General features: G+C 47.2%; 1 protein-coding gene across 2 annotated transcripts in view; it reads right to left on the bottom strand.

Annotated features, from left to right (window-relative positions):
- Ano10 (anoctamin 10) overlaps positions 1–23,528 on the bottom strand; it is a 35,357-nt gene extending 11,829 nt beyond the window's left edge. Inside the window, exons 1-9 of one of the 2 annotated variants that reach the window (XM_048334664.1) lie at positions 23,422–23,528; positions 17,239–17,391; positions 14,408–14,605; positions 12,386–12,520; positions 5,781–5,900; positions 4,471–5,040; positions 2,977–3,032; positions 1,962–2,036; positions 897–1,079 (exon numbers count right to left, since the gene is read on the bottom strand). In XM_048334664.1, the coding sequence (XP_048190621.1) occupies positions 897–1,079; positions 1,962–2,036; positions 2,977–3,032; positions 4,471–5,040; positions 5,781–5,900; positions 12,386–12,520; positions 14,408–14,605; positions 17,239–17,377 (1,476 nt within the window). In that variant the 5' untranslated portion in view covers positions 17,378–17,391; positions 23,422–23,528. The remainder of the gene's footprint in view (positions 1–896; positions 1,080–1,961; positions 2,037–2,976; positions 3,033–4,470; positions 5,041–5,780; positions 5,901–12,385; positions 12,521–14,407; positions 14,606–17,238; positions 17,392–23,421) is intronic. The other variant, XM_048334665.1, reaches the window with a different exon arrangement.
- Positions 23,529–25,785: the final 2,257 nt, after the last annotated feature.

The raw sequence follows: 25,785 nt of genomic DNA, 5'->3' as shown, positions 1-25,785 counted from the left end.
AATCCTTGCCACTCGGGAGGCTGAGACATAAGGATCAAGGCTCAAAGCCAGCCAAGGGAGGAAAGTCTGTGAGACTCTCATCCCCAACAAACCACCACCAAAAAAACCCAGAAGTGGAGCTGTGGCACAAGTGGTAGAGCAAGCCTTGAGCAGAAAAGCTCAAGGGACAGCACCCAGGTCCTGAGATCAAGCTCTAGAACGGGCATATGAGTGAGAGAGAGAGAGACAGAGACAGAGAGAACACTAGAGAGAGATACCCTGGGAAGTGTAACAAGCAGAGCTCACTGCATGAACCACTGAAGGCTGTCACTCTCCCAAGAATGCCACAGCAAGAAGGCAGGCACAGGAAGCAAGCAACAGCCGTGAACCAAGCATGGCCCCCACACACGGGTATGTGTGACTTTGCATCTGCAGAGACAGTGCACATGATCCACAACCACAATGACACTTTGTGAAGACACGACTTGGCTTTCGTGAGCTAGATTTTTTTTCCCAATACTATATGCCACCAAAGGGATAATCTGAAGTTGCTAAAAATAACAGCGAGCGTGTCTTCAGGGAGGTGTTTTATATTTACAATCGTGTCCATGTAAAAACTCATCTTCAGGTAAGTGGTTCACGTCTAACCTAAGGCCTCAATCTTCTGCTTGAGCAATCACCTGCAATGACTTGAAGATGGACTGGGGCTTTTCCGAGGGGCCCTACCTGTCTCTGAATCCCGACAGTCTCAGGGCACTTGCCCTTGGGTGTCACTGGGCGTAACTTCAGATTCCAGACAATGCCATCTCAGGCCCCGTTCCATCTTAGGGAATCGTCTCGTCTGAGAGCACAATGCGTGGTGAGCTTGGCACGCACTCCTAACCCTCTCTCAGCAAGGTCTAACCCCACCAACGTACCAAGTAAGTTCCCATTTCCTTCTCAAGGAGGACTTGCTCGTACAGGGCGGCGTCGACGTGTGACTTCAGGGCCTGCGCCTTCTTCTTCACCTCCACGCCGTGCTTCTTTTGGAGCCAGTATGGAAGGAGAGACTCCACAATCTGGTTAAGGATCTGGGAGGTGATCAGGAGTGTGGCCAAGCTCTAAGGAGAAGTATTTGCATCGTGTTGGACAAGGGAGCTGAATGAAACCATCACAGGGCGACAATTGTATAATTGAATAATAATATAATAAATAAAAGAGAGTCATCAGAAATAGAGAAACTGGTATTAGAGCTGGGCACTGGGCGGCTCACGCTTGTCACCCGAGCTACTCAGGAGGCTGAAATCTGAGGATCAATGTTCACGGCCATCCGGGCAGGAAAGTCTATGAGACTCTCATCTCCAACTAACTGCCAAACGCTAGAGGTGGAACTGTGGCTCAAGTGATAGAGCGCTAGCCTTGAGAAAAAGAGCTCAAGGACAGTGCTCAGGCCCTGAGTCCAAGCCCCAGTGCCAACACTTAGGCACCAATGGCTCATACCTGTAATCCTAGGTACTCGGGAGGATCTAGGGATAGTGGTTCAAAGCCAGCCTGGGCAGGCATGTCTGTGAGACTCTTTATCTTCAAGCAAACACAAAGAGCCAGAAGTGGAACTGTGGCTCAAACGCCAGAGTGCACAAAAACTCAGGGAAATTGCTCGGGTCCTGAGGGTCAAGCCCTACAACTGGCATTAAAAAAAAGAAAGGAAAAGAATGCACTTCTGGGATTAGAATTGCTTTAATATGATTTGGAGTGACCCATAAAATTTATGCCTTGGTATGATTAATTTTGAAAGTTGGCTAAGTTTAATGTCTTTTCAGTTAGGTATGGTACACAGTATACTTGCTAATTTTTTAACATTGAGAACTAAGGTTCAAAATAGGAAAGACTTTTTAAAACATTTGCAAAACTTGCAACGTGAAGCCCGTTACATTACTGAACCCAGGAAACCACCTGTAGGGCCCAACACCACCAATGCGTTTCTGCCGCTTGTTCGCACTCACCTGGCGCAAAAGCTTCATATCCTTCAGGACAAAGGCAATGTAGAAGAGGGAGGCGAAGCAGTTCAGGAAGTTGAACTGCCGAGGGAAGGACACAACGTTAGGGACTGGGAACGCGGCTTAGTGGTAGAGTTGCTCGCCTAACATGCATGAAACCCTGGGTTCCATTCCTCAGTACCACAGGAACAGAAAAAGCTGGAAGTGGTGCTATTGATCAAGTGCTCGAGTGCTAGCCTCGAGCAAAAGGAAGCCAGGGACAGTGCTCAGGCCCTGAATTCAAGCCCCAGGACTGGCGAAAATAATAATAATTAAAAAGAATAAGGATGACAACAACATTAATGCTGCTCTTGTAGTGTGAGTTGGAGCTGAAAGGCACGAGGCACTCCAGAACTCCAGACAGGTGGCACGGGCCTGTTGCTCCCTAAACACCACTATCCACTCAGGAAGGAGATCGGCAAACAACAGAGCGCTCAGAAAGGACACTGGGAGGAAGGAGAAATGTTTGGGATCAGTATTTCCAGCGAGAGCAATGGGCCTCTTGCTTTCCTTTCCTGGGTCAACAGAGCACCAGCGCATCTTGAGGTCCTCCCGTTCAACAAGACTCAGCTCCCCCAAGGCAGCAAGCCGGGAGGAAGGGGGCTTCGCTCTGTACCCCAACCTCAGTCCTTGTACGCCAGCAAGCCCAGAAGACACGATGAGGGGCATTCACACAGGCCCCAGCTGCAGCGTGCTGCGGGAAGTACTCTCCTTCCCGAGGTGCCTGAGACACCCCCCCCCCCCATTCCTGTCCCATGGAGCACTACCAGGGTGGCCAGGCAGCCCTGACGAGAACCACTGCAGCCCTGGTGGCCTTATGGTGCCCACGGACTCAGACACGCTTCACCAGCGCTGGCCTGCACACGCAAACACACCGAGCAGCCGAGAAATTGGAAGCAATTCTTCCAACTATTTCTAAATACAGCCAACACGGCATGCGTGAGTTTCGCCACGTAAGTATAGACTAAAAACTCTTACTTACCACCAACACTTTCAGAACTAGGTGATTCTGGTAGGCAGATTCCAATCTGTGATTCTCTAAAATATTAAAAAGAAAGGGGGGGGTGATTTCTCTCAGGGAAGAAAACTATGGAAGCGGGGAGCTCAAATGGTGTAAGAGTTATTATTAGCCTTGAGCACAAAAGCTCAGGGACAGCACACAGTCCCTGAGATCGAGCCCCAGGACCAGCACTTTAAAAAAATTATCTTAGTATCATTGTGATCTAATTATTTTCAAATTTTTAGCTCTAAGCCAGGTGCTGGTGGCTCACCCCTGTCATCCTAGCTACTCAGGAGGCTGAGATCTGAGGATCACAGTTCAAAGCCATCTGGGGCAGGAAACTCCATGAGCCTCTTACCTTTAGTAAGCTACTCAAAAAAGCCAGAAGTGGCGCGTGGCTCACATGGTAGAGTGCTAGCCTTGAGCAAAAGAAGCTCAGGGACCGCGCCCAGGCCCTGAGTGCAAGCCCCAGGACCAGCCCAAAAAAAAGGGGGGGGGGCTCTAAAAGGAGATTGGGAAAGTGCTGGCAAATGCCCTTTTCCAGTATAAGTGATTATGGTAAAAAGCAGTTAGCAGCCACCATCTAAACACAGAGGCCAAGATAGCAAAGCAAGAGTACAAGGAGGAGGGCTACCGGGCACAGAGAAGTGGTATGTGGCTGAGCTGGCTGTGCATGGCTACTCCTCCATCAGCCACAGCCTGAACTTAGGCCAGTGAGCCTCCTGCCATTCAGCCCCTCGCTGACAGGTCAACGCCGACCACCCTCCTCCCAGGCTCGCCAGCAAGATCAGAAGTAATCTACAACCTCGGTCCAGGGCCTGAACTCAGTACATGGTAGCTACAGTCATGATGTCACTAAGAAAATAGTAACAAGGTATCCTCAGAGCCCATCAAGTTCCTATTTGAATGAATCCGTAAGTGAAGGCATGAAGGGACTACGAAGGCCATGCTCCAACTCTGTCCACGTCCCCCTTCCCCACGCCGCATGCTTGCTGGCCCCTTGCTGAGGTTCTCAGCACCAAACCCACCAGGCATTCTGTTCTAGGAGACTAACCAGAATTCACGTGGCCTTTCCTGAAAGCAATCCCAGCTGATCTCTACCCACAATACCAAATACAGTGCTTCGGTAGTAGGGACGTGGGTTTTGAACAGACAGATCTAGATTGGTCTGGCTCTACGCTCTGTAGATGTGAAGTATCTTTGATCCATAAAATGGTGAAACCGTTTATATCTGTTTCACGGTGCCCTTAGTGAAGTGCTGGGTGGGCCACTCAGAACGATGTGTGAGCAGCGCTCGGTAAACAAGAACTCTGATAGATAAACCGGGATTCAGAGATCATGAGCTTGCGAGGCCAAGGGACTTTTCTTATGCCTCCTTGACAAGCCCAAGGACAGAAACGTGCTCTGGAAGGTAGCTGCTGCGGGAGCCCTAGGACCGTGCTCAAGTAAGACCCGAGCACCACCTGCTGGGCTTACCCCATGAGGTTAGAAACTCGGCAGCATAGCGGTAGAGGCGGTTCATGATCTCAATCACAATGGCATAGATGATGCTAGGCACGTACAGCAAGGCGCTGGTCCACTCGGAGCCGCTGTTCTCGTGGAGGCTCAGGGCCCAGTCCTCCATGTCGAAGTAAATCATCATGATGTACAGAGAGAAGTACAGGCAGAGGCACACGAAGGGCAGGGAGACCAGGTAGATGCGCAGCTGTCTCTTGAAGCTGGAGTAGACTGGTTCCTCTCGGCCGGTGACCGCGTTGATCCCCAGGACCCCGTGGAACCCGGGCCGGGGCTCCTCAAACTGCCTCTTCATGACCAGCGTCCCCCACCGGTACGTCATGCTGGCACAACTCCGCTTCCACACCTCCAGGATCACAGTGGACCAGATGAGGTTGAACGAGGCGAAGATCACGTACTTGTCGTAGTCTTCCCACACAAACAGGTAGTAGGGCAACCCAATGACGGCCATGGGGATCAAGGCAAACGTGAAATACTCCAGAAATCCAAAGTACAGGGCGATGGTTTCCCCAAAGTAGGCACGAATACTGTCTGTGGCAGAAGGGGAAAAAGGGGGGACCACCAGAAGATTTCCTTTTAGTCACCTCAGGAAATGGATTTTCCTCCCAGATCATTTAACATCCTTGCTTTTGCATAGGTCTGTTCTCATGCTACGTGTCAGGATGGGAAGTCCAACGCTGCCCTCGCACAGCGCCAGCCCTGACTCGACTCTGAGGTTTCTGAGCCGAGCAGCCGGGCTCAGTGTCCCCTCCTCACCTAGGCAATACCTTCTTCCCACAGACTCACCTTAGAGTGCTCGCTACGCCCCAGTTAGGAGTCCTACTTGTTTGTTTCTTGTGCCACTGTGGGGGCTTGAACTCAGGGCCTGGGTGCTGCCCCTGAGCTTTTCTACTCAACGCTAGCTGCTCTACCACTTGAGCCACCATTCCATCTCCAGCTTTTTTGGCAATTCATGACAGAGCACTAGCCTTGAGTGAACAGTCTACACAACTGGTGAGATATATGCCAATGATGGCATTAGTCCAGAATGGCATCACAGAGTACCAATGCTGTCACTGGCCCAGAATGACACCACTAAGTAAAAAAGGAATAAGAAGGTCATCTAACCCTCTCCCCTTTCCCTGAGCCAGGCAGCTGGTGAGCTCTGCCTAACAGGACACTGAACATCTTCCCTGGGGTAAGGAGGCCATGGATGGATGGTGACACACACACACACACACACACACCCGCAGGTCCTTCTCCCCTGGGAGAGACCCGTGTGGCACACATACCTATGGGCTGATACTGGAACGTGAACCGAGTGTACCAGGTGTTCTCCAGCTTCTTCAGGGCCTCACTGTCATGCAGCGGGAACACCTGGACCACGATGCCAGACGTGAGCAGTCTTCTCACTGGAGAGGGGAAAACGTGCCAGATACACCTCAACGGAGTGAAAGGACATGCTGGTGAGAGCCACGGGCCACACACAGGCACGTCACACGCCTACATATGGACATCCCTTTGCTCTGCAGAGCGCAAACGTCCTTACGCAGAGGATAAATACCTTTTCTCTTTTGTGTGTGTGTGTGTGTGCGTGCACACCAGGGCTTGAACTCAGGACATAACACAACTGCTTAGCTTTTTTGCTCAAGGCTCTTACCACTTGAGCCATACCTCCCCTTCTGGCTTTGTGCCACTTAATGAGAGAAAAAGAGGTTGGGATCGAGTACCCGCTTTTAAGTATAAGGTACTCCAGCACTGCAAAAAAAAAAAAAAATAGCTTACATATGTTACTTTGCTCTTTTCTTATATGGTATTACTTGACATTTTTCAGTGTCCACATAGACTGGCTCGTAGCTCAGTACCAGCTCAGTTCAGAGCTGGCCTAGCATGCAGTAGGCCTTGAGTTCAATTCCCAGCACTGTAAGTAAATATAAGCAGACCTTTCCTTTAATAGCATCATAATATGACCGTGAATGAAATGCCATTACCTAACTAACCCTCCAGTAGGGGAAATTGTTCCCTGTCATTGACTATTATGACTAACGGCTAAAATTCTTACTATCTTCTACCTGCTTATTACTCTTCCCTTACTAAATATGCTCAGAAAGCACAATCGCTAAGTCCAATGTAGGAAAACGTCCCTTTCATTCTTTTTGATACCAAGTACTTTTGATCATGCTCTTCTTCTCTAATCTAATGCAAAGACATATCCACAAACAGGACAAATAAAAATCAAATTAAGAAGCCAGGGCTGGGAATATGGCCTAGTGGCAAGAGTGCTTGCCTCCTATACATGAAGCTCTCGGTTCGATTCCCCAGCACCACACATATGGAAAACGGCCAGAAGGGGCGCTGTGGCTCAGGTGGCAGAGTGCTAGCCGTGAGTGGGAAGAAGTCAGGGAAGGTGCTCAGGCCCTGAGTCCAAGGCCCAGGACTGGCCAAAAAAAAAAAAAAGAAGAAGAAGAAGCCAGACATCTGTAATCCTAACTACTCAGGAAGATGAAATCTGGAAGACTGAGGCTCAAATCCAGCCTTGGCAGGGAAGTCCTTACAACTCCTATCTCCAATTAAACAACAAGATGCTGGGCTGAGGCCAAGCAACCAAGCCAAGCAAATTGGAAGCCCTAGTCCCGGCACTAGCCCCAAAATCAAAATAAAATTATATAATATACATAATATACAAATGATATATAACATATAAATAAAATCATAATAACACAGAACATATGTTTATGTTGCATATGTAAAAACATTTCCTACTTTCAGCAGTTATTTGACTAGTATGGCTTTAGCGCTCATGCACACATCTGGAAAAAAAAAAATCAATGGAACTTGAGGCCACATCTCCAGGCAATACTAAAGGGAAACGTGGACCACCTTGTTCCTCCTCCTGCTGAAGTAGCTCACTGGGCTGAAGGGGGTGGGGTAGGGCTCAAACTGCAGTACCTTGGGCCGTATTAGGAGAGTGGGATACATATTTAGAATCCGGCAGTTTATAAGATGAAATCTGCATCAGGGAAGAATGCTTTAACTGTTTTCATCCACGGTCAGGTTTGGGCGGACATGAGCAAGAGGAAAAAAAGATCCTTAAAGACTGAAAAAGATCTCAAAATAAATAAAAAGCTCAGGCAGCACACCCAAGGCCCTGAGTTCAAGCCTCAGGACTGGCAAAAAAAAAAGCAGCAGAGAGAGGAGAGAAGACATAGAGCCTAAGTTGGATAGCTTCTGGGGCTGTGAAGCATACTTTTTAAGTATTTTTGCTGTAAAAGGTTGCTATGGACACTCCTGCAACTGACACCCACAATTCACTGATTCCTAGCCTTATTACCTTTTTCAATCTCCCCACACCATTTTTCAACACACAGCTCATTTGCTAAGTGGTTCTTCTCTGTTTTACAGAGCCGACTCCCACTCTACCACGGAAGACTTTTCCAAGCAGACATGAAAACCAGCTTTACAGCTCTAAAAATAGGACGGTGAATGGAACCCTTGGACAGAATCTAAGGCTGCAAGTCCTAAACTATGGGCTGCTTGTCACCAGCAACGACAAAGCACGGCTCTGCTTTCAACTTCTAAAAATAGAGGCTTTTTTCTTTCTTTCTCTCTTTTCTAAAATCCATCAACCTTCTTGTGTCATCTAAGTATGTAATTATTTGGGAAGGAGCCTTCCCTTGAAAGGAAAAGTTGAAGCCGAGTGGGCCTATTTAAAGAAAGCCACAACTGAAACTATATTCCTTCCCTCCAGTGCTGGGGCAGTTGGCCAAGGTAATCAAGATCTAATTTAAGGGAGACTCTCACTAACCTGGTCTATGCAGGGAAAGCAAAAAGTCAGATAGGGCAGCAACAGTCCTAACGCAGTGCTGCTTTTCCTTTGGCTCATGTGACTGTCCACTCACCAGGAAAGTGAAGTCTCTCTGGACACTATAGCTGCTCTGCGCCACGGGCGGGGGGGGGGGCAGGCTGAGCCTGGGTGCCACAAGGAGGGGCTCCTTGGTCCCGGCCACCCCAGCATCTCATTCCGCACTCGGGGGTGAACAGATGCTCTCAAGGACACCTGTGTTTATCCTTGCTAAATATTAAGACTGGAAATATGTGTGAGGCAAAACTCTCTGTGTGTCTGTGTATGCACACGTGCGCACCCACACTGTTGTGGCTAAACCTCCTTATATACATTCCTGATGCATGATACTTTACTGGAATGTAGGCCATTATTCTTACAATGTTGATTAGCTAGGATGTTCAATCAGAAGATCAAATCTGCGGACTCTAACCTATCCCTTTTCTTGTGTACAAGAGACATTCTAAAGAAGCGACTATAATGTTGTAAAAGAATAACTTCACGGGCTGGGGATATGGCCTAGTGGCAAGAGTGCCTCCCTCATATACATGAGGCCCTGGGTTCGATTCCCCAGCACCACATATACAGAAAATGGCCAGAAGTGGCGCTGTGGCTCAAGTGGCAGAGTGCTAGCCTTGAGCAAAAAGAAGCCAGGGAGAGTGCTCAGGCCCTGAGTCCAAGGCCCAGGACTGGCAAAAAAAAAAAAAAAGAATAACTTCACAATATTAAGGATATAATATTCAGATGTATCAGATCCTGTATTAGTCCATTCTTCGGTTACAGTAATACAACACCTAAGGCAGGTTAACTTAATAAGGAAACAGGTCTCTTGAGCTCACAGTCCTGGAGATTCCAAGGCATGACGCCAGTGTCAGCTCGGCTCTGGTGAGGACCTTGGTGAGCGGAAGGAGGACGTGTAACAAGGCAAGATCTCATCGCCAAACAGGAAGCCAGAGGGGCTAGGGCCCTCAGTCCCCACCAAGGCACGGCCCCATTGACCCACGGACCTCTCACCAGCCCCATCAGCACACTGGGGACCAAGCCTCCAACAATGAGTCTTCGGAGGAACCGACTCAAACCCTAGCCAAACCTAGTGGCTCCGTCCATGGGAATAATATGGATTGTCTGAAAGGCATGCTGAAACTGAGCTTTAACTTGAACTAAGTAGCAGCCCTTAAGATAAAGCTAATACAAGTGGCATTCTTGGATGCCTTGACTCCTCTTACAACCTGCATGCCACAGAAGGCAGCACTGGAGAACCCGAAGAGACCTTGGCTCACACAGGGGCAAGGGATGGACAGCTGTCAAGATCCATAAAAAGGTGGGGGGGGTAGGGAGGGGAGTGGAGGGGGAGAGAAAGTGGTAAATAATGAGGAAGGGAATAACGGGGTAACAATGTTCAACAAGAAATGTACTCATTACCTTACTTATGTAACTGTAACCCCCTCTGGACATCACCTTTACAATGAAATAAAATATTTTAATGAAACAAAAATACTGAAAAAAAGGCATAAACAGTAGAAAAGAAACAAGAAATTACAGCATCAAGCAAGGAAATCCTACAAAATTCTTCATGAAGTTAAATGAATGCACATGACATCTCTGAAATTAAAATTCAAAGCAGAGCTATGAGAACTGAGAGAACAGCAATGTATGATAATGAAAAAAATTAAAATTCAAAATCAAGCAGGGCCCTGGTGGTTCATGCCTGTAATCCTACCTACTGAGGAGGCTGAGATCAGTTCAAAGCCAGCCCAGGAAGAAAAGTCCATGAGATTCATCTCCAATTAACCATCAGAAAACTGGAAGTGAGTGGCACTATGGCTCAAAGTGGTAGAGTGCTAGTCTTGAGTGAAAAAGCTCAGGGACAGTGCCCAGGCCTTGAGTTCAAGCCCTACAACCAACAAAAGTAAAAAATAAGGATAAAAATCACAGTAAACTTACCATAAAAAAGGGTTAAGACTAAAATCAGTCAGGAAGATGGTACACAAACAAAGTTCTATCAAAACCAAGATGAAAAGTATTTCAGAGAGAAAAACATGAACAGTGCCAATACAACTTAGTAAATCATACAGGCAACTGAAGAAAATCTCCCTGAAACTGATGGTAATCTTTGATCTACCGAGTAAGAGAGCTCGGTCCAGGCAAAGATGTGGACCGAGATCAAGTACCATCCATACAAGTAGATGCCTGCAATGTAGACAGACGAGAATGACGAGCACTGACATTCAAATTTCCTGTGACCTCTGAAAGCCGTTTCCATCAACCAGAAACAGGGGCCTGTAGCCTCGGCCTGTGCGTACAGCACTGCTCAGGCAGACATGGCAGCCCAGGAGAAGGTCCTCTGAGACTTGGTCTCTCACAGATATCTTCCTTTGTGTCCTGCGATGCAATCTCCCCATTGACATGACTTTTCTCCAAAGTTGGATCTTTCTTTTGCCTGTCTTTCTTTCTGAATATCAGAGGGATGGTACAGGGATGGTACAGCGAGTCAAATTTATTCTAGTGTATGAGGACAATAGGATCTAGAGTTTCTACAGTGGACATTTAAATCATTTTTTGTTGTTGTTGTTGTTTTGCCAGTCTTGGAGCTTGAACTCAGGACCTAGGCACTGCTCCCTGAGCTTCTTTTGCTCAAGGCTAGCACTCTGCCACTTGAGCTACAGAGCCACTTCTGACTTTTTATGTGTTACTGAGGAATTGAACCCAGGGCTTCACCACTAAGCCCCTTTCCCAGCCCTAAATGATTGTTTTTAATTGATACAACACATAATAGGAAAACTTTGTTCTCTTTGTTATTCTGTTTTCCAAATGCATTTCCCTGGCTCTTATCATATGAGATACCCTTAGGGAAACATCACGCAGAAGCACACACTGTCACAGAAATGGGGGGCATATGTACCATTCTGGGTCTTAACTTTTTAATTTTACAGTATACTTGGATCATTCTAGATTCTACATTAAGTTCAACTTATTCCTGTTCTAGGCCACATAGTGTTCTACTGTATGGATGCTGTCATAGTGATAAGCACGGAAGGTTCTGTACTATAGGGAGGTAACTACTCTGAGGAAATCAAGATGAGATGGCGACAGGAAACACACAGGATGGAGGAACAAGGAGGAACCAACCAGAAAACTCAAAAACTGAAACAACACTACTTGAAGACAAATGGCCTGGTTTCCTGGACAAGTCAATTTCATGAGAGAAAAAGGGAGGAGGGGGAGAAACTGTTCTACACTAAGGAGACTTAACAGATGTAACAACCAAATGAAGCGGACCTCCTCTGACTGGATCTTGCTTTGAGTAAACAACACCTAAAGTATATTTGGTGACGGGTCGTGAAAGGTAAATGTGCACAGGCTGTGAGAAATCCGTACTATGTCCTCTGGGGTAAGGACTGGCAGTATTATACTGACTACTTAAAGGAAACTAGACTAGGGACACAGAAGTTGCTGTGTTTAAAGTGTATTTTAAGCAGCAATAATGCTCTGAGGTCGTGACACTGTGTTTGAAGCAAACTTAGAATTACACATTATAGTAAAGGTTCACAGTCTGCAAACCAGCGTTCTCTTTAAAGCCTATTTCTGCTTTGTGCTGGTACTGGGGCTCAAACTCAGGGCCTCTTGCTCTCACTGGGCTTCCAACTTTTTGCTGGCTAATTGGAGATAAGACTCTCACAGACTCTCCTAACCTACACTGGCTTCAAACTGCAATCTTCACATCTCAGCCTCCTGAATAACTGGGATTACAGGCCTGGGCCACAAGTGCCTGGCAGCTTCACTCATTTTAATCAAGTCAGACATGTATGTGTTCATACTGAATTTCAAGCTAGCTATGTTCAGTGAGTCCTTAAGAAGTGGTAAACCATAGAGGACAAAAATCAAGATTTAAGGTGTCAATATACTGAGGCGCAAGAGCAAAAGAACGTGTTCATGAGAAAAAGTTGTTGTAAATTGATGTACGGTTTTCAGTCAGATTTACCATCTGTTTCTATTAGGGAAAGAACAGTTGTGTTAGAATGTGCATTCAACAACCTGGACGATAAAGTGACTTACGTAACGATTTTCCTGGATACAGCTTTGCCTGGGGATAACCAGGGATCATTCTTTCATCTCGAGCTCTGAGATTTTCAAGTTCATGTTTGACAATGAACTGACATTCTGCCATCGTAAGAAAATCATCATTATTATCTACAAACAAAACAAAACATTCTAGTTATTTTCTCAGCACCAGTCAAGTTAAAGCAGTAATATCCCAATTAGGATTATAGAAATAATGATATAATTAACAGTATAAAAGCGGAACCCAAAGTATAAAATTGGTAATTTAGGCCAGGTACTCGGGGCTCACACCTGTCATCCTAGCTACTCAGGAGGCTGAGGTCTGAGGATCACAATTCAAAGCCAGCCTGGGCTGGAATGTCTGTGAGACTCTTATCTCTATAGCCACTAGAAAACCAGAAGTGGAGCAGTGGCTCAAGTGATAAAGCGCTAGCCTTGGGCAGACAAGATCAGGGTCCGTGTTCAGGCCCTGAGTTCAAGCCCCATGACCAACCAGTCAACAAATAAAAATCAATCAATCATATGAGGGCCTTAATAATTATCACATAATACTCGTACATTCCAACAACATACACCTGCTGAATCTCAGTACTGACAAGCACCAGGCAATGGGTAGCTGACAATTTCACTCATTGGCTGGTGCTCTGCCACCTGAGCCACGCCTCCAAACCCTCAAGTCTACTTCCCATTGCTCTCTACTGCATTTTCTAGATCCTGCATTTATTTTTTTTAATGATAAAGAACCGCTCTCCTCTGTCATTTATATTTTTATTAACTTGGAAGTGACAAATTCAAATTCATAATAATGTAATTTTTTTTTTTTTTTTTTTGGCCAGTCCTGGGCCTTGGACTCAGGGCCTGAGCACTGTCCCTGGCTTCCTTTTGCTCAAGGCTAGCACTCTGCCACTTGAGCCACAGCGCCACTTCTGGCCATTTTCTGTACATGTGGTGCTGGGGAATCGAACCCAGGGCCTCATATATACGAGGCAAGCTCTCTTGCCACTAGGCCATATCCCCAGCCCCAATAATGTAATTTTTGACCAGAGCAGAAACATTAAGTTGGCCTTAATAGGAAAATCTCCTTCCAGCTCTCATGCTGATCTCATTCCCTTCTGGAGTTGAACATAAAACTAGGTGTGATAAGAAAAGGCTCTTTGGAAGAGGTTAGTACAGTTCCTAGGTCACTGAGGTGTACAAGTCCAGAGTAAAAAGGCCCTGGATGGCACCCAGGACTGAAGCAAGCACCCGCCCTGACACAAGTTACCTCGACTTTCCCTGAGCCTTCCAGAAACATTCCCTTCCTGAACAAACAGAGCCCAATACCCTCGTAAGTTCAGGTGGAGCCAGGAAATGATGTTTCCGGGACACAGAACTACTATTTTGTTTCTTACTATTATCCAGCCAGTGAATATTCATCTATGAAAATTAGCATCGAGTAATATAGAGCGGGGCAGCCCAGGGGCTCGTGGCCTGTCATCCTAGCAACTCAGGAGGCTGAGAGCTGAAGAATGGGGCTCAAAGCCAGCCTGGGCAAAAAGAAAGCACATGAGACTCTTAACTCCAATTAAACACCAAAAAGCCAGAAGTGGAGCTCTCGCTCAAATGGTAGAGTGCCAGCAAAATGCTGAGAGTGCCCAGGCCCTGAGTTCAAGCCCCAGTACTGGCACATGTACACACACGTACACACACATACACACACACACACACAGTTACACAAGTCTTGCTAATTTGTGTTCCTCTATTCCAGAAGTGGCAAAGTATGGCCAATGGGACCAAATCTGGCCTGCTGTGTGGTTTAATCAAGTTTTATTGGAACACAATCTTTGTCCATTTACTTATTATCGAAGGCTACATATAGTTTCTTTTTGCTTTAAACAGCAGTGTTGAGTAATCACACGGAGATAGGATGGTCCCAAAAACCTTGCCCCCTTTTCTGAAAATGTCTGCTGGACTGCTCAAAAGCTTTCTTGTAGTGAGTGGGGTGCGGGGGTGGGGGGAAGGCAGGGCGGCAGTTACCATGGAAGCCTTTGAAGTTGTGCCGGGTTCCGTAGGTGAAGGCCCGCATGGCCTGGTCATGGCACTCCTTCACCAGGCCCACAGCTTCCGCCCCCAGCAGTAACCTGACCGTGGAGGCGCCAACCAGGTACAAATTCTGGTTCTCCAGTGTTTCTTTCTCGTATTTATTTAACAGTGGTCTGAACAACAGCTGGGCACCTTCCAAAACAAAAGAGGAGTGTCATCTTAAGACATGCGAAATTTGGGAAAAGTGGCATTTCTCTAAACAAATGCAATGTTTCTGCTCCCATGAGAAATTATGCTGTGTTACTGTACTATTGTAATTATGTTCATTTGAATTTATTACCCCCAATTTAGTAAACATACCAAATGGCAGTCGTTAGTGATGGGTCATTTACTCAAATGAGAAGTAGGCTTGAGGTGTTATACAGGCCTGGCTCAGGTGGTAATAAGCATGTCGGCCAATGAGCAAAAGCATCAGATACCAAGTTTGATTCTCTATCTTGGACAAAAAAAAAAAAAAAGACTAGAAACGAGATTCTAACATTCTTTACCTGTAGGTATAAAAGTGCACTAAAAAAAAAAAAAATTAAATAGAGTAGGAACCAGTGGCTTACAGCTATCATCCTAGCTACTCAGGAGGTAGAGATATGAGGATCACAGTTCAAAGCCAGCCTGGGCAGGAAAGTTTGTGAGACTCTATCTCCAATTAAATCACAGAAAAAGCTGGAAGTGGTACCGTGGCCCAAGTGGAAGAGTCCTGGCCTTAATCAAAAGGAGCTTAGGGACAGCACGTAGGCCCAGAGTTCAAGCCTCAGGACAGGAAAAAAAAAAAATCAAATAAAAGGATGCAGTTTCCTAATGTAAACATAACAGATGACAATGTGAGAAAATTTGAACTAGCATATGCTAGTAAGATAAGCCATAAACGGGAGCCGAGTGTGGTGGCATGTCAGCCCAAGCACTTGGGAGGCCAAGGCAGGAGGATGGGGAGTTAGAGGGCAGAGGATAAACCTCAAACCTCCTGCTGAAATTGGGAACATGGGGGATCCAGTGCCGCCAGCCTGCCAAGCGGGTGCTCTACCACTTGAAACACACCTCAAGCCCCTTTTAGCCTTAAGTTGTTTTCTTTTAGTGTGTGTGTGTGCCAGTACTAGGGCTTGAACTCAGGACCTGAACACTGTCCCTGAACCATTTCGCTCAAAATTAGCACCCTACCACTTGACTCACAGCTCTACTTCCAGCTTTTTGTAGTTAACTGGAGGTAAGAGTCTCCTAGACTTTTCTACACGGGGTTGGCTTCGAACCACGATACTCAGATCTCAGCCTCCTGCATAGCTAGGATGACAGGCCTTAAGTTATTTTCAAGGCAGGGTTTCAATTTATGCCCAGGCCAATCTGGGCTGTGATCTTCCTACTTGTGCTTCTTAATGTTACTGGAAATGACAGGTATACATACTGTATCTAACCATTGGTTGAGATGGAGGCTCAAGATGTTTTCCCCCTTGGCTGGTCTTGAACCATGAACTCCTAATCTCCATCTCCCAAGTAGTTTAGGATTACTGTCTTGAACTACTGCATCTGGCTAGTTAATATACATTAAAAAAAAAAAAACCAGTGACAGGAATATAAAACAATTCCTGTATAGGGGAAGACACCAGTGGGAAGAAAGAGGGTGAATATGATCAAAGTACTTTACATTTATGTATGGAAACAGAATAATGAACTGGGTACTGCTGGCTCACACCTGTAATCCTAGCTACTCAGGAGGCTGAGATCTGAGGATCACAGTTAGAAGCCAGGCTGGGCAGGAAAGTCCCCATGAAACTCTTATCTCCAATTAACCACTCAAAAACAGTAAGTGGCAATGTGGCTCAAGTGGTAGAGCTCTAGCATTGAGCACCAAGAGTACTCAGGCCCTGAGTTCAAGTCTCACAACTGACTGGAAGTATCACAATAGTCCTGTACAATCAGTGTTTTGTTTTTTTGTAAAAAGTCTATTTATTTCAGGGTGCTGTTTTGTTTAAATGACAAAACACTCGTGACTATAAAACACCCTCCCACCTTCTCATCTAGTCCTAGTCGTTCTGAGCTTCACAAGTGCACCAACTGAGCTAGCTAGGTACCAGTGGCTCACGCCTGTCATCCTAATTACTCAGAGGCTGAGGTCCGAGGGTTGTGGTTCAAAGACAGCCCAGGCAGGAAGGTCTGTGAGACTCTTACATCCAATGAACCACCATAAAACCAGAAGTAGAGCTGTGGCTCAAGTGGTAGAGTGCTAGCCTTGAGCAAAAAAGGTCAGGTACAGCTCCCAGATCTTGAGTTCAAGCCCTAGTACTGTCTAAAAAAAAAAAGGCACCAACCCATGGTGTCCTGAGTCATTCTGGTTGAGTCATTCTGGTCCTTCCAAAGAGCAGGACAAAGTATCCACCCACCCTATCCTCCTCGTGGACAGCAGCAGGCCTCTGACTCATGAGGGTCCCACGCCGGCGCATGCGCAGCTGGGGATGGATCTCTACTACGTTGTCACCCGAGTTTCTCCCTACCCAGATGGTACCGCGTTTGCAAGCAGGGGCCTACTCCTCCCTCAGCTCCGTGGTGGACACGAAGACCAGTGGGCACTCACCTGGGCCCAGACAGTGCCCCAAGTCCTGTCTGTGCCAGGCACAGGGTTCAGAGCTGACAGTCGAGCGAGGATTTAAATCACATGATGTAGCCATCCATAGATATTAAAGAGTCAAGCAGTAAATGTTAGGAAATACAAGTGTGTTTGTAAACGCATTGTGGGTCAGTGGGAGGGCCCAAGTGTTAATAATAAGCATGTCACTCACCTCCATCTTTCTTTTTAGCAATAATTCTGCTTTTCAGCCACTCTTTGGTCTCTTCTTTGACATCCTGAGCGAGTTCTATGACCACCAGAGGTGTGAAGGAACTCTCACAAGTATCCAAAGCTGATAAGGTCACTCTCATCTTTGGTAAGCTTTCTGTATGGTAAAAACAGAAAGCAAAAATGGGTTAGTCTTAAAGAAATACACTAGGGCCAGTTGCCAGTGGCTCACATCTGTAATCCTTAGCTAATCAGGAGGCTGAGGTCTGAGGATTGTGGTTCAAAGACAGCAGGGTCAGCAAAGCCCGTGAGACTCCTATCTCTAATAAAATACTCAGAAAAAGCCAGAAGTGGCACTAGGAATCAACTGGTAGAGCATTACCCTAGAGCACAAAGAGGCTCAGGGACAGCACCCAAGGCCCTCAGTTCAAGCCTCAGGACCAGCAATTAAAAAAAAAAAAAGAAACACACTATGGAGTGACTGTGTTTACTCTTAATAACATCTGATTTTGGATAAAGCAGAGCTCTGCTGGTCTAGATGGCTTACATGACAGGTTCAGCCAAAGGCTCAAGGTGCTCATGTGAGCCCCACTGGGGAAAGAGCCCCATCCTTCAATGGTGGTGAAGCAGGATAACACACTCCGGCTCAGGAAGGGCAACAGCATCAAGTTGCTCATCATACAGAAATAGGAGGCCCCAAGTTCGATCCCCAATATAGCCCAAATCAAATAAACTGGACACTTTTTATATGGAAATTCTAGAATTAATAAGTGTAAGTCAAAATCGAAGTGACGAGGGGCTGGGAATGTGGCTTAGCAGTAGGATGTGTGCCTACATGCATGAAACCCTAGGTTCGATTCCTCAGCACCACATATATAGGAAAAGTCAGAAATGGCGCTGTGGCTCAAGTGGCAGAGTGCTAGCCTTAAGCAAAAAGAAGCCAGGGACAGTGCCCAGGCCCTGAGTACAAGGCACAGGACTGGCAAAAAAAAAAAAAAAATCAAAGTAATGAGAAAATCAATGAACTACAAGATAGGTATGAAGAAAATAACTAGAATAAAGCCCTGAAAGAAAATAGAGAACAAGACAAAAATAAATGCATACAGAGCTAAAAGTAGAAAAGCAAGATGTAAGGGATAAAGCAGTTGTCAGAAGAAATGCTGACTAGAATGTCCTTAAAGAGACTATAGGTTGTGTGTGTGTGTGTGTGTGTGTGTGTGTGCATTCAATAGCTACAAATAAGATGAAAGCTCAATAAATAAAGAAGACCATAACAGGAAAGCCTTAAACCAGGCTTTGATGGCTCACACCTGTAATCCTAGCTACCCAGGAGGCTGAGATCAGGAGGATCGAGGTTCCAAGTCAACTAGGCAGAAGAAGGTCTGCGGGATTCTATCTCCAAATAACCAGCAAAAAGCCATGATGGAAGTAGGGTTCAAGTGGTAGAGTGCCCACTGTGAGCAAGAATGCTGAACAAAAGCAAGAAGATCTGAGTTCAAGCTATGGTACTGCCCCCTTTGACCCACCCCCCCAAAAAAAGCCAGAGCAAAATAGGCCCAAAGTGTAGCTCAAGCAGTTCAGAGCCTTCCTAGTAAGTGCAAAGCCCTAAATCCAATACCCAGTACTACAGAGAAAATAGGAAATCTTAAAAGCACTCCAAAAATAAAAGACAAGAATGCAACAGTAGTTAGACTGGCAAGAGAGACCTGTGTGGTTAGAAACAAGGAGAGCCATTGTGTCTTTAAATGAGATTGTATCTTCAGGGCTCCAAGAGGACATTGTGGCCAAAGATGCCCCAGGTCTGGAACACATCCCCCAGCTTTGCAGTCCATAGGATGTGCAGCACAGGTCCTCCCGCCAGCTCCACGCAGGACTCCTCCCCTGGGTCTCCCCACCCGACCCCACTGTACCTGGGGGTGTGGGGGCCACAGCAGGCAGGCGGGCCCCAGCTCCACACGACCTGGCGCAGGCGCCATGGGGACAGGGCCAAGAAGCCCTACCCTGCCGGGTTTCACTGAATCCTCACAGCAAATGAAGAAGCCACCGTGCTAAAGCTCATCTTAAGCAGTAAGATCCTTTTTCTAAGACACCAAGGGCTTAAAACTGGAGAGAACAGTCATTGGGGATATTCAAAATCTTCACAGTTTTCCCCACCAAGCAGAAATCTTAGTTACCACAAAGCTCTTCTGGAAGATGAGCTGAGACAGAGCTCAAAATAAAATGACAAGACAAAACAAAACTGCAGGGGCTGGGAATGTGGCTTAGTAGTAGATTGCTTGCCTAGCATGCATGAAGCCCTGGGTTTGATTCCTCAGTAGCACATAAACAGAAAAAGCTGGAAGTGGCACTGTGGCTCAAGTGGTAGAGTGCTAGCCTTGAGCAAAAGAAGCTCAGGGACAGCGCCCAGGCCCTGAGTTCAAGCCCCAGGACTGGCAAAAACAAACAAACTACATTACAGAACCAGCTGGCCTCAACCAACGCTACACATTTCAAAAATAACTAAAATAGAGCTCGGTATTATCATCCTAGCTACTCAGGGGGCTAAGTACTAAGAATCACAATTCAAAGCCAGTCAAGGCAGGAAAAGTCTGTGAGACTCTTTATCTTCAATAAACCAAAAGGGCCTAAAGTGGAGCTCTGGCTCAAGCAATAGAGCACTAGCCTTGAGCAAATGCAGCCGAGGGACAGCGCCCAGATCCTGAGTTCAAGCTGTAGCCAAAAAAAAAAGTAAAATATCATTCAAATTGTAAAGACAAAAACAAACAAACAAACAAACAAAAACCATTCAGCAACCAAAAAAGGAAGTCTCAAAGCCAGAATCAGGACGATTGAATACAGCAGAGTTAGTGACTCAGAAAGGACCCTTCCTGACCAGGCACACAATCTGCAGGTGCATCTTTGCAACACTGTTGTTGGGCCCTGAGTAATGGCCAATGTGTGTGGGGGGGAGGGGGTCACTCAACTGAGGGCTTCTCACTGTATTCCCCCCCAAAGGCCCATGGTTAGAGGCTTGGTTCCCAGGTAGTGGAGGTGGGAGGTGGGGAAACCTTTAAAAGCTGGGGCTTAGTAGCAGGTGCATCAGGTCTTGGGGGGGGGGGTGTCCTTTAAGAGGACTGTGGGAAATTGACCTCCACTGACCATTGTTCTTTTCCTGGGGCTTAAACTCAGGGCCTAGGCATTGTCCTTGAGCTTCTTTTGCTCAAAACCACAGCTCTACCAGTTGGGCCACAGCTCGACTGGGGATGAAGTTGTGGATTTTCCTGTGCAGGTGGGCTTCAGACCTCAGCTTCCTAAGTAGCTAGGATTGCAGGCCACGAGCCACCAGTGCCGGGCTGAACCTCAATTTCTTAAAGATTATTTCAGGAGGACATCTGGAGAGACTCGGGGCCTGTTTGTGATTTGTGATTTCTCCATCTGATCCTTTCCTCCTGACTCCCCCGGCAAAAGTTAATGCTGTCCTTGGAAGTCCCCCTCCCCTTCCTCACTAGGGCACAAGTCTATAGACTGGATTTCTTGTTTTCTGGAGCTAGGTGGACGCTGAGGGAGACAGAAAAGTCCAGCTTCCTAAATCACAATAGGGGCGGAGGGTGAGCCACACCTAACCCACCATCCCGTCCTCCAGTCACTCTGTGAGTGGCAACCTATTATTACACGAGAGCCAATTCCACATGTGGGCATCCAAAGAGTACAATAGTGTCGCTTCCTCCTCTGATGAAAACGAAGCCTCTTGTGTCCAGTCTGGGCTATGGCATTAATTACGTCTCTTACCACAGCTATCTATAAACACCATTACCCTGTCATGGTTCAGAAGAGACTGGCCCCTGGAGAAGTGGCCCTAAACTCAGATCCAGCTCATGACTTCGTAGTTACATGGCCTTTGGACACTTTATTCATCCTCCCTACAAAACTGGACCGACAAGAACAGGCACGCGCCACAACAGATAAGAACATTTGGTGAAACGACATAAGACTTGTGCAGGAAGGCAAAAAAAGGGGAAGGAGCATTTTTATTATCGGCTACTATTATTTTTATTACTGGCTACTGCTATGAATATTATGAACAGAATATCAGAACTCTAAAGTTATACTGTGGTTCTGAGCTCTGGACAGCAAGAACTGGTATGGTAATGGTGACAACTCACCACAGGGTAGAAGAGGCGTATCTAGTGATCCATGATATACACAAAGAGGTTGATATTAGTCAGCTCGGCGTCACTATGACAGAATAACCAGGAGCAACTAACTTGTAAAAAAGATTTCAGCTCGTGGTAAGTGGAGGTTCCAAGCCAAAATGAGGTTGGGTTCCCAGACAGAGATGTGTGTTAAGGCTCAGTAAACTCTTTCCCTTCTGTCCTCTCCAACCCCAGTCTCTACACTTCTGCCTTCCCTCTATGCAAGCTCCTTCTCCAACTGCTTGCTTTTTCTCAAGTTCACATTCTAAGCTCCATACTGATGTTCTCCATCCCTGTCTCCAGCTCTCACTCCAGCAGTGATGGAAACGGTCTCACTATAACTTGCATCTCAGCATATCCAAAACTTAAACCTATAAACTTCCCCCCAGCAACCACTTGATAAACTCTTTATCAAGCTTGGAAAACACTGGGGCCAGCTTGGAGAGTCGTGAACACTTTGGTTTTTGTTGTTTTTAATGTGAATCCCTCTAACCCAGCGATTCTCAATAAGCACAGGTAATTTTCAGACTTTGGACTTATTCTTCCTGTTTTCATACTTCCTTTTTCCAAGACTCCAAAGTACAATGGTGAATCAATTCCTGTGCACCATCAAAATTATAAACACATATATATGCAAATAAAGTCTCTGCCCCTGCGGAATTTCCTGAGATGCCGGCTGATTTGAGAATGGAAAAATGACTGCAGGGGCCAGTCCAGCCACCTCTGGCCAGCCCTGCCCACCTCTTCCCTACTGAGCCTCACCAAGGGCTCCAAGGAGGTAACACCAGTGCCTCTGGTCTCCTCTCAAGACGTTGCTCCTGTTAGCTGAAATATACAGTGGTTTCTTAGTAGAAATGTTCCAGGCATTGACAGGTGGCCTGAATTTTGGGAGTTCCTCAGAAACTGATTTTTTTTTTTGTTTTAAAACTGGGACAAGTTGGTCATACTTCAAACAAGATCACTGCTCTTCCCTCCACATATTCAGATACGAAGAGCTGGCATTTGACATTCTGCTTTTAAGAGATACTCCACTGTCAATTCATATCCCAATAACCGTTAAGAAGCATGGGTTATTTGGATCATTCCTTCTGTAACTCTTAGATTTGGGAAATGTTATGTAAATGTAATTGATATATAAACGTAGCCATCTAATTTACCCTGTCTACTTCTACAAGAAAGAAAGAAAGAAAGAAAGAAAGAAAGAAAGAAAGAAAGAAAGAAAGAAAGAAAGAAAGAAAGAAAAACATTCCCCACCAGGTATAGTGGCTCCTGCCTATAATCCTACCTACAAGGGAGGCTGAGAGTAGGAGGACTATAGTTTGAGGTCAGCCTGAGCAAAAAGTTCACAAAACTCCACGTCACCAACCAATATAAAGCTGGGCACAACCATGCACACCTGTCATCCCAGCCATGTGGAAGTGTCAAGAGAATGCTCACAGGCCATGCCGGGAAGCAAAAGAGGCTGGGACCAAGGAGGTGTGACTAGCAAGTTGTAAGGCTCCCCCGGTCCAAACCCAGGCAGGACAGGTGACAACTAAATGCAATGTAGGGTCCAGATTGGATCCTATACAGTAACAAGAAGAGCGGTGACATTTGATGGTGTGGACATTTAGCAGACCAGTACTATTGTTATTTTCCTGGTTTCAATCCTTAGACCGTGGTGACACAGGATATGAAGCGCCCACATACCCACCCCACAAACAGGAAACGAGGCTCTGAACCCACCCATGGGCACCACGACGCACCCCTCGGGATTTACACCCGAGACTGAACTTAGGAAGTGTTCAAGCGGAAAGCCAGCCCTGGGAAAAGGCCTTCCCCACGCCCTCCACGCCGCACCCCTCCCACCCTCGCCCGGTCCTCCGCCTCCGCTCTCCACAGACAACCCCCCCGCCCGCCCTCACACTCGCACCTTTGACCCCCGACACCCCCCACCCCCGCTCCCCACGCCGAGACCTCACCCCGCGAGGGAAGGGCGGCGTCCCGGAGGCCCGCGGCCCCCTCCTCCCACTCACCGGCCGCCGCGGCGCTCCACGTCGTGGGCGAGGTCCGGGGAGCCGAGGAGGACCGCAGGCCCGGACGCCGCCGACCGGACCTCACGGGCGAGCGGGGCGTGGCGCGCGTAGTGTACGGAGGCGCGGTGGCTACGCACGGGCGGGGGAGCGGAGCCTCGAGCAGCCGTCACTCACAGGTGGAGGCGGGACTACGTTGGGGATAGCGAGTTCTCATTGGCCTGTCTTACGGGGCGGAGGCGGGACATGTCCGGAGCTGGGGGAGGGGCGGGGAAAGGAAACAAAAACAGGAGGCGGGTCTAACGGGGGGAGCGTGGCGCTGAGCGAATCTTCGCAGGGAATGGGGAGGGACCTGGGAGGGAGTGGGCGGGCCCTCGCTGGAAGGGGCGGGGCCTAGCGTCCCGGTAACGACAGAGGGGGCGGGACCGGAAGGAGAGGGGCGGGATTAGCGGGGCTGTCACTCTGAGCAGGTGTGCTACTTCAAGTCCTTCTTTTCCATCCTTCTCCTCAAGACCAGAACTCAACTTTCTGGTCACTTTGAGGGGTGTAGGGGGGGGGGGGGTGGCAGGGGAAACCTCACATTCTACCAAAGCCAATTCCTTTACCCACTGATCAAGCTCCCTGCACCCTCTGACCTTCATACAGCCTTTGCCTGGCTGTTACCTCTCTCTCGAAAAACACCTGGCTTGTTGTCTTCCTCCTCGGCCTCAAGCTTGCCAGAATCTGTTTCTCACTGACTTCCCTCGTTCTAATGCCTCCCGGCCCCTCCCCTCACCTGCTGTCCTGTTCATTCTCGCATCTGCAACTTTCCTGTTAGAGTGAAGGTCCACATCTCATTAAAGCGTGGGCTTCATTGGGCTCTGTTTGGGCCACTGATGGATCCCAGGGCATTAGACCATAGGCCAGGGGATGACCCTGAAAGGAAAGAAAAAGAAAGAGGCAAAATGAGTGCTTTCCCCTCTCCATTTCAGTCTAGCAATGAAGAGAAGGCTGTCACCCCCTTTCCCCCTCCCAATCTTCCTGAGTCCTGCAGATTCAACGGGGACTCGAAGATTAGAAACTATTGGGAAAGGAGCTGATTCTCATTCTTTCTATCCTTGTCCCCCCCCCCCGGACCCCATGTTGTGGTAGCCTCACTGACCATTTGCTCCATGGCTATCCTGCCTAGGTATGTCCTCATGTTCTCTTTTAAATGTGGGAATGTGGTCTTAGTGGTAGAGTGCTTGCCTAGCACTCTATATATGTACATACACATGCATATATACATATATTAAGAAATGCATATCCTATACACACGTGTATCATATATCACATGTGCCACATATGTATATCTGCATTTATGTAAATGTGTCATGTCCGTACATGCATGGCACATATACATGCATGTCAGCTATATTGATGTGTAGATATATGTATATAGCACATGATATGTGCATATATCATACATATGTAATATATCGTGCATGTATATGTATCATCTATATCGTTATGTATATATGTATATGCATGTATCATGCATGTATGATGTATACATTATAATACACGTGTGATATATATGCAATATATGATATGTGTATGTGATACATATGATACAGAGTGCTGAAGAAACCCCTATTGAACCAAATTGCCTGTGCTGGTTATTTTCTGGGGGTTCTCCTCCACAGGTCTTCTTGCTCCACCTCACCTGGTGTCCCATTGGGCTGGCCCCCGTGGACTGTAGAAATGGACTTCCCCGGCTGGGAATATGGCTTAGTGGCAAGAGTGTTGGCCTTGTATACATGAAGCCCTGGGTTCGATTCCTCAGCACCACATATCTAGAAAAGGCCAGAAGTGGCGCTGTGGCTCAAGGGGCAGAGCGCTAGCCTTGAGCAAAAAGAAGCTCAGGGACAGTGCTCAGGCCCTGAGTCCAAGCCCCAGGACTGGCCAACAAAAAAGAAAGAAAGAAATGGACTTCCTTGTCTTCCGGCCAGGGACTGGTTTCAGTTCTTGCAGCACTGGTGGGAGATGGGAGGGAGGTCAGAATGTTTGCTCCTTGGCTCTCTGTGTGCTGAGTCATGATGAGTTGGCCATGGCGGCCATCCTGGCTTGTAATAATCGGGATTCTCCAAAAGGAGGCTTCTCCAGTGCTCCCCCTCTACTTTGTCCAGCCCTTTGTGAAAAGTCTGTTTTTCAAAATTCGGCTCAAGGGGCTGGGGATATAGCCTAGTGGCAAGAGTGCCTGCCTCGGATACACGAGGCCCTAGGTTCGATTCCCCAGCACCACATATACAGAAAACGGCCAGAAGCGGCGCTGTGGCTCAAGTGGCAGAGTGCTAGCCTTGAGCGGGAAGAAGCCAGGGACAGTGCTCAGGCCCTGAGTCCAAGGCC

Source organism: Perognathus longimembris, chromosome 26, assembly GCF_023159225.1.
Source record: "Perognathus longimembris pacificus isolate PPM17 chromosome 26, ASM2315922v1, whole genome shotgun sequence".
NCBI lineage: Eukaryota > Metazoa > Chordata > Mammalia > Rodentia > Heteromyidae > Perognathus > Perognathus longimembris.
Note: the sequence above shows the minus strand (reverse complement) of the source record. Positions and strands in the feature narration are given on the sequence as shown.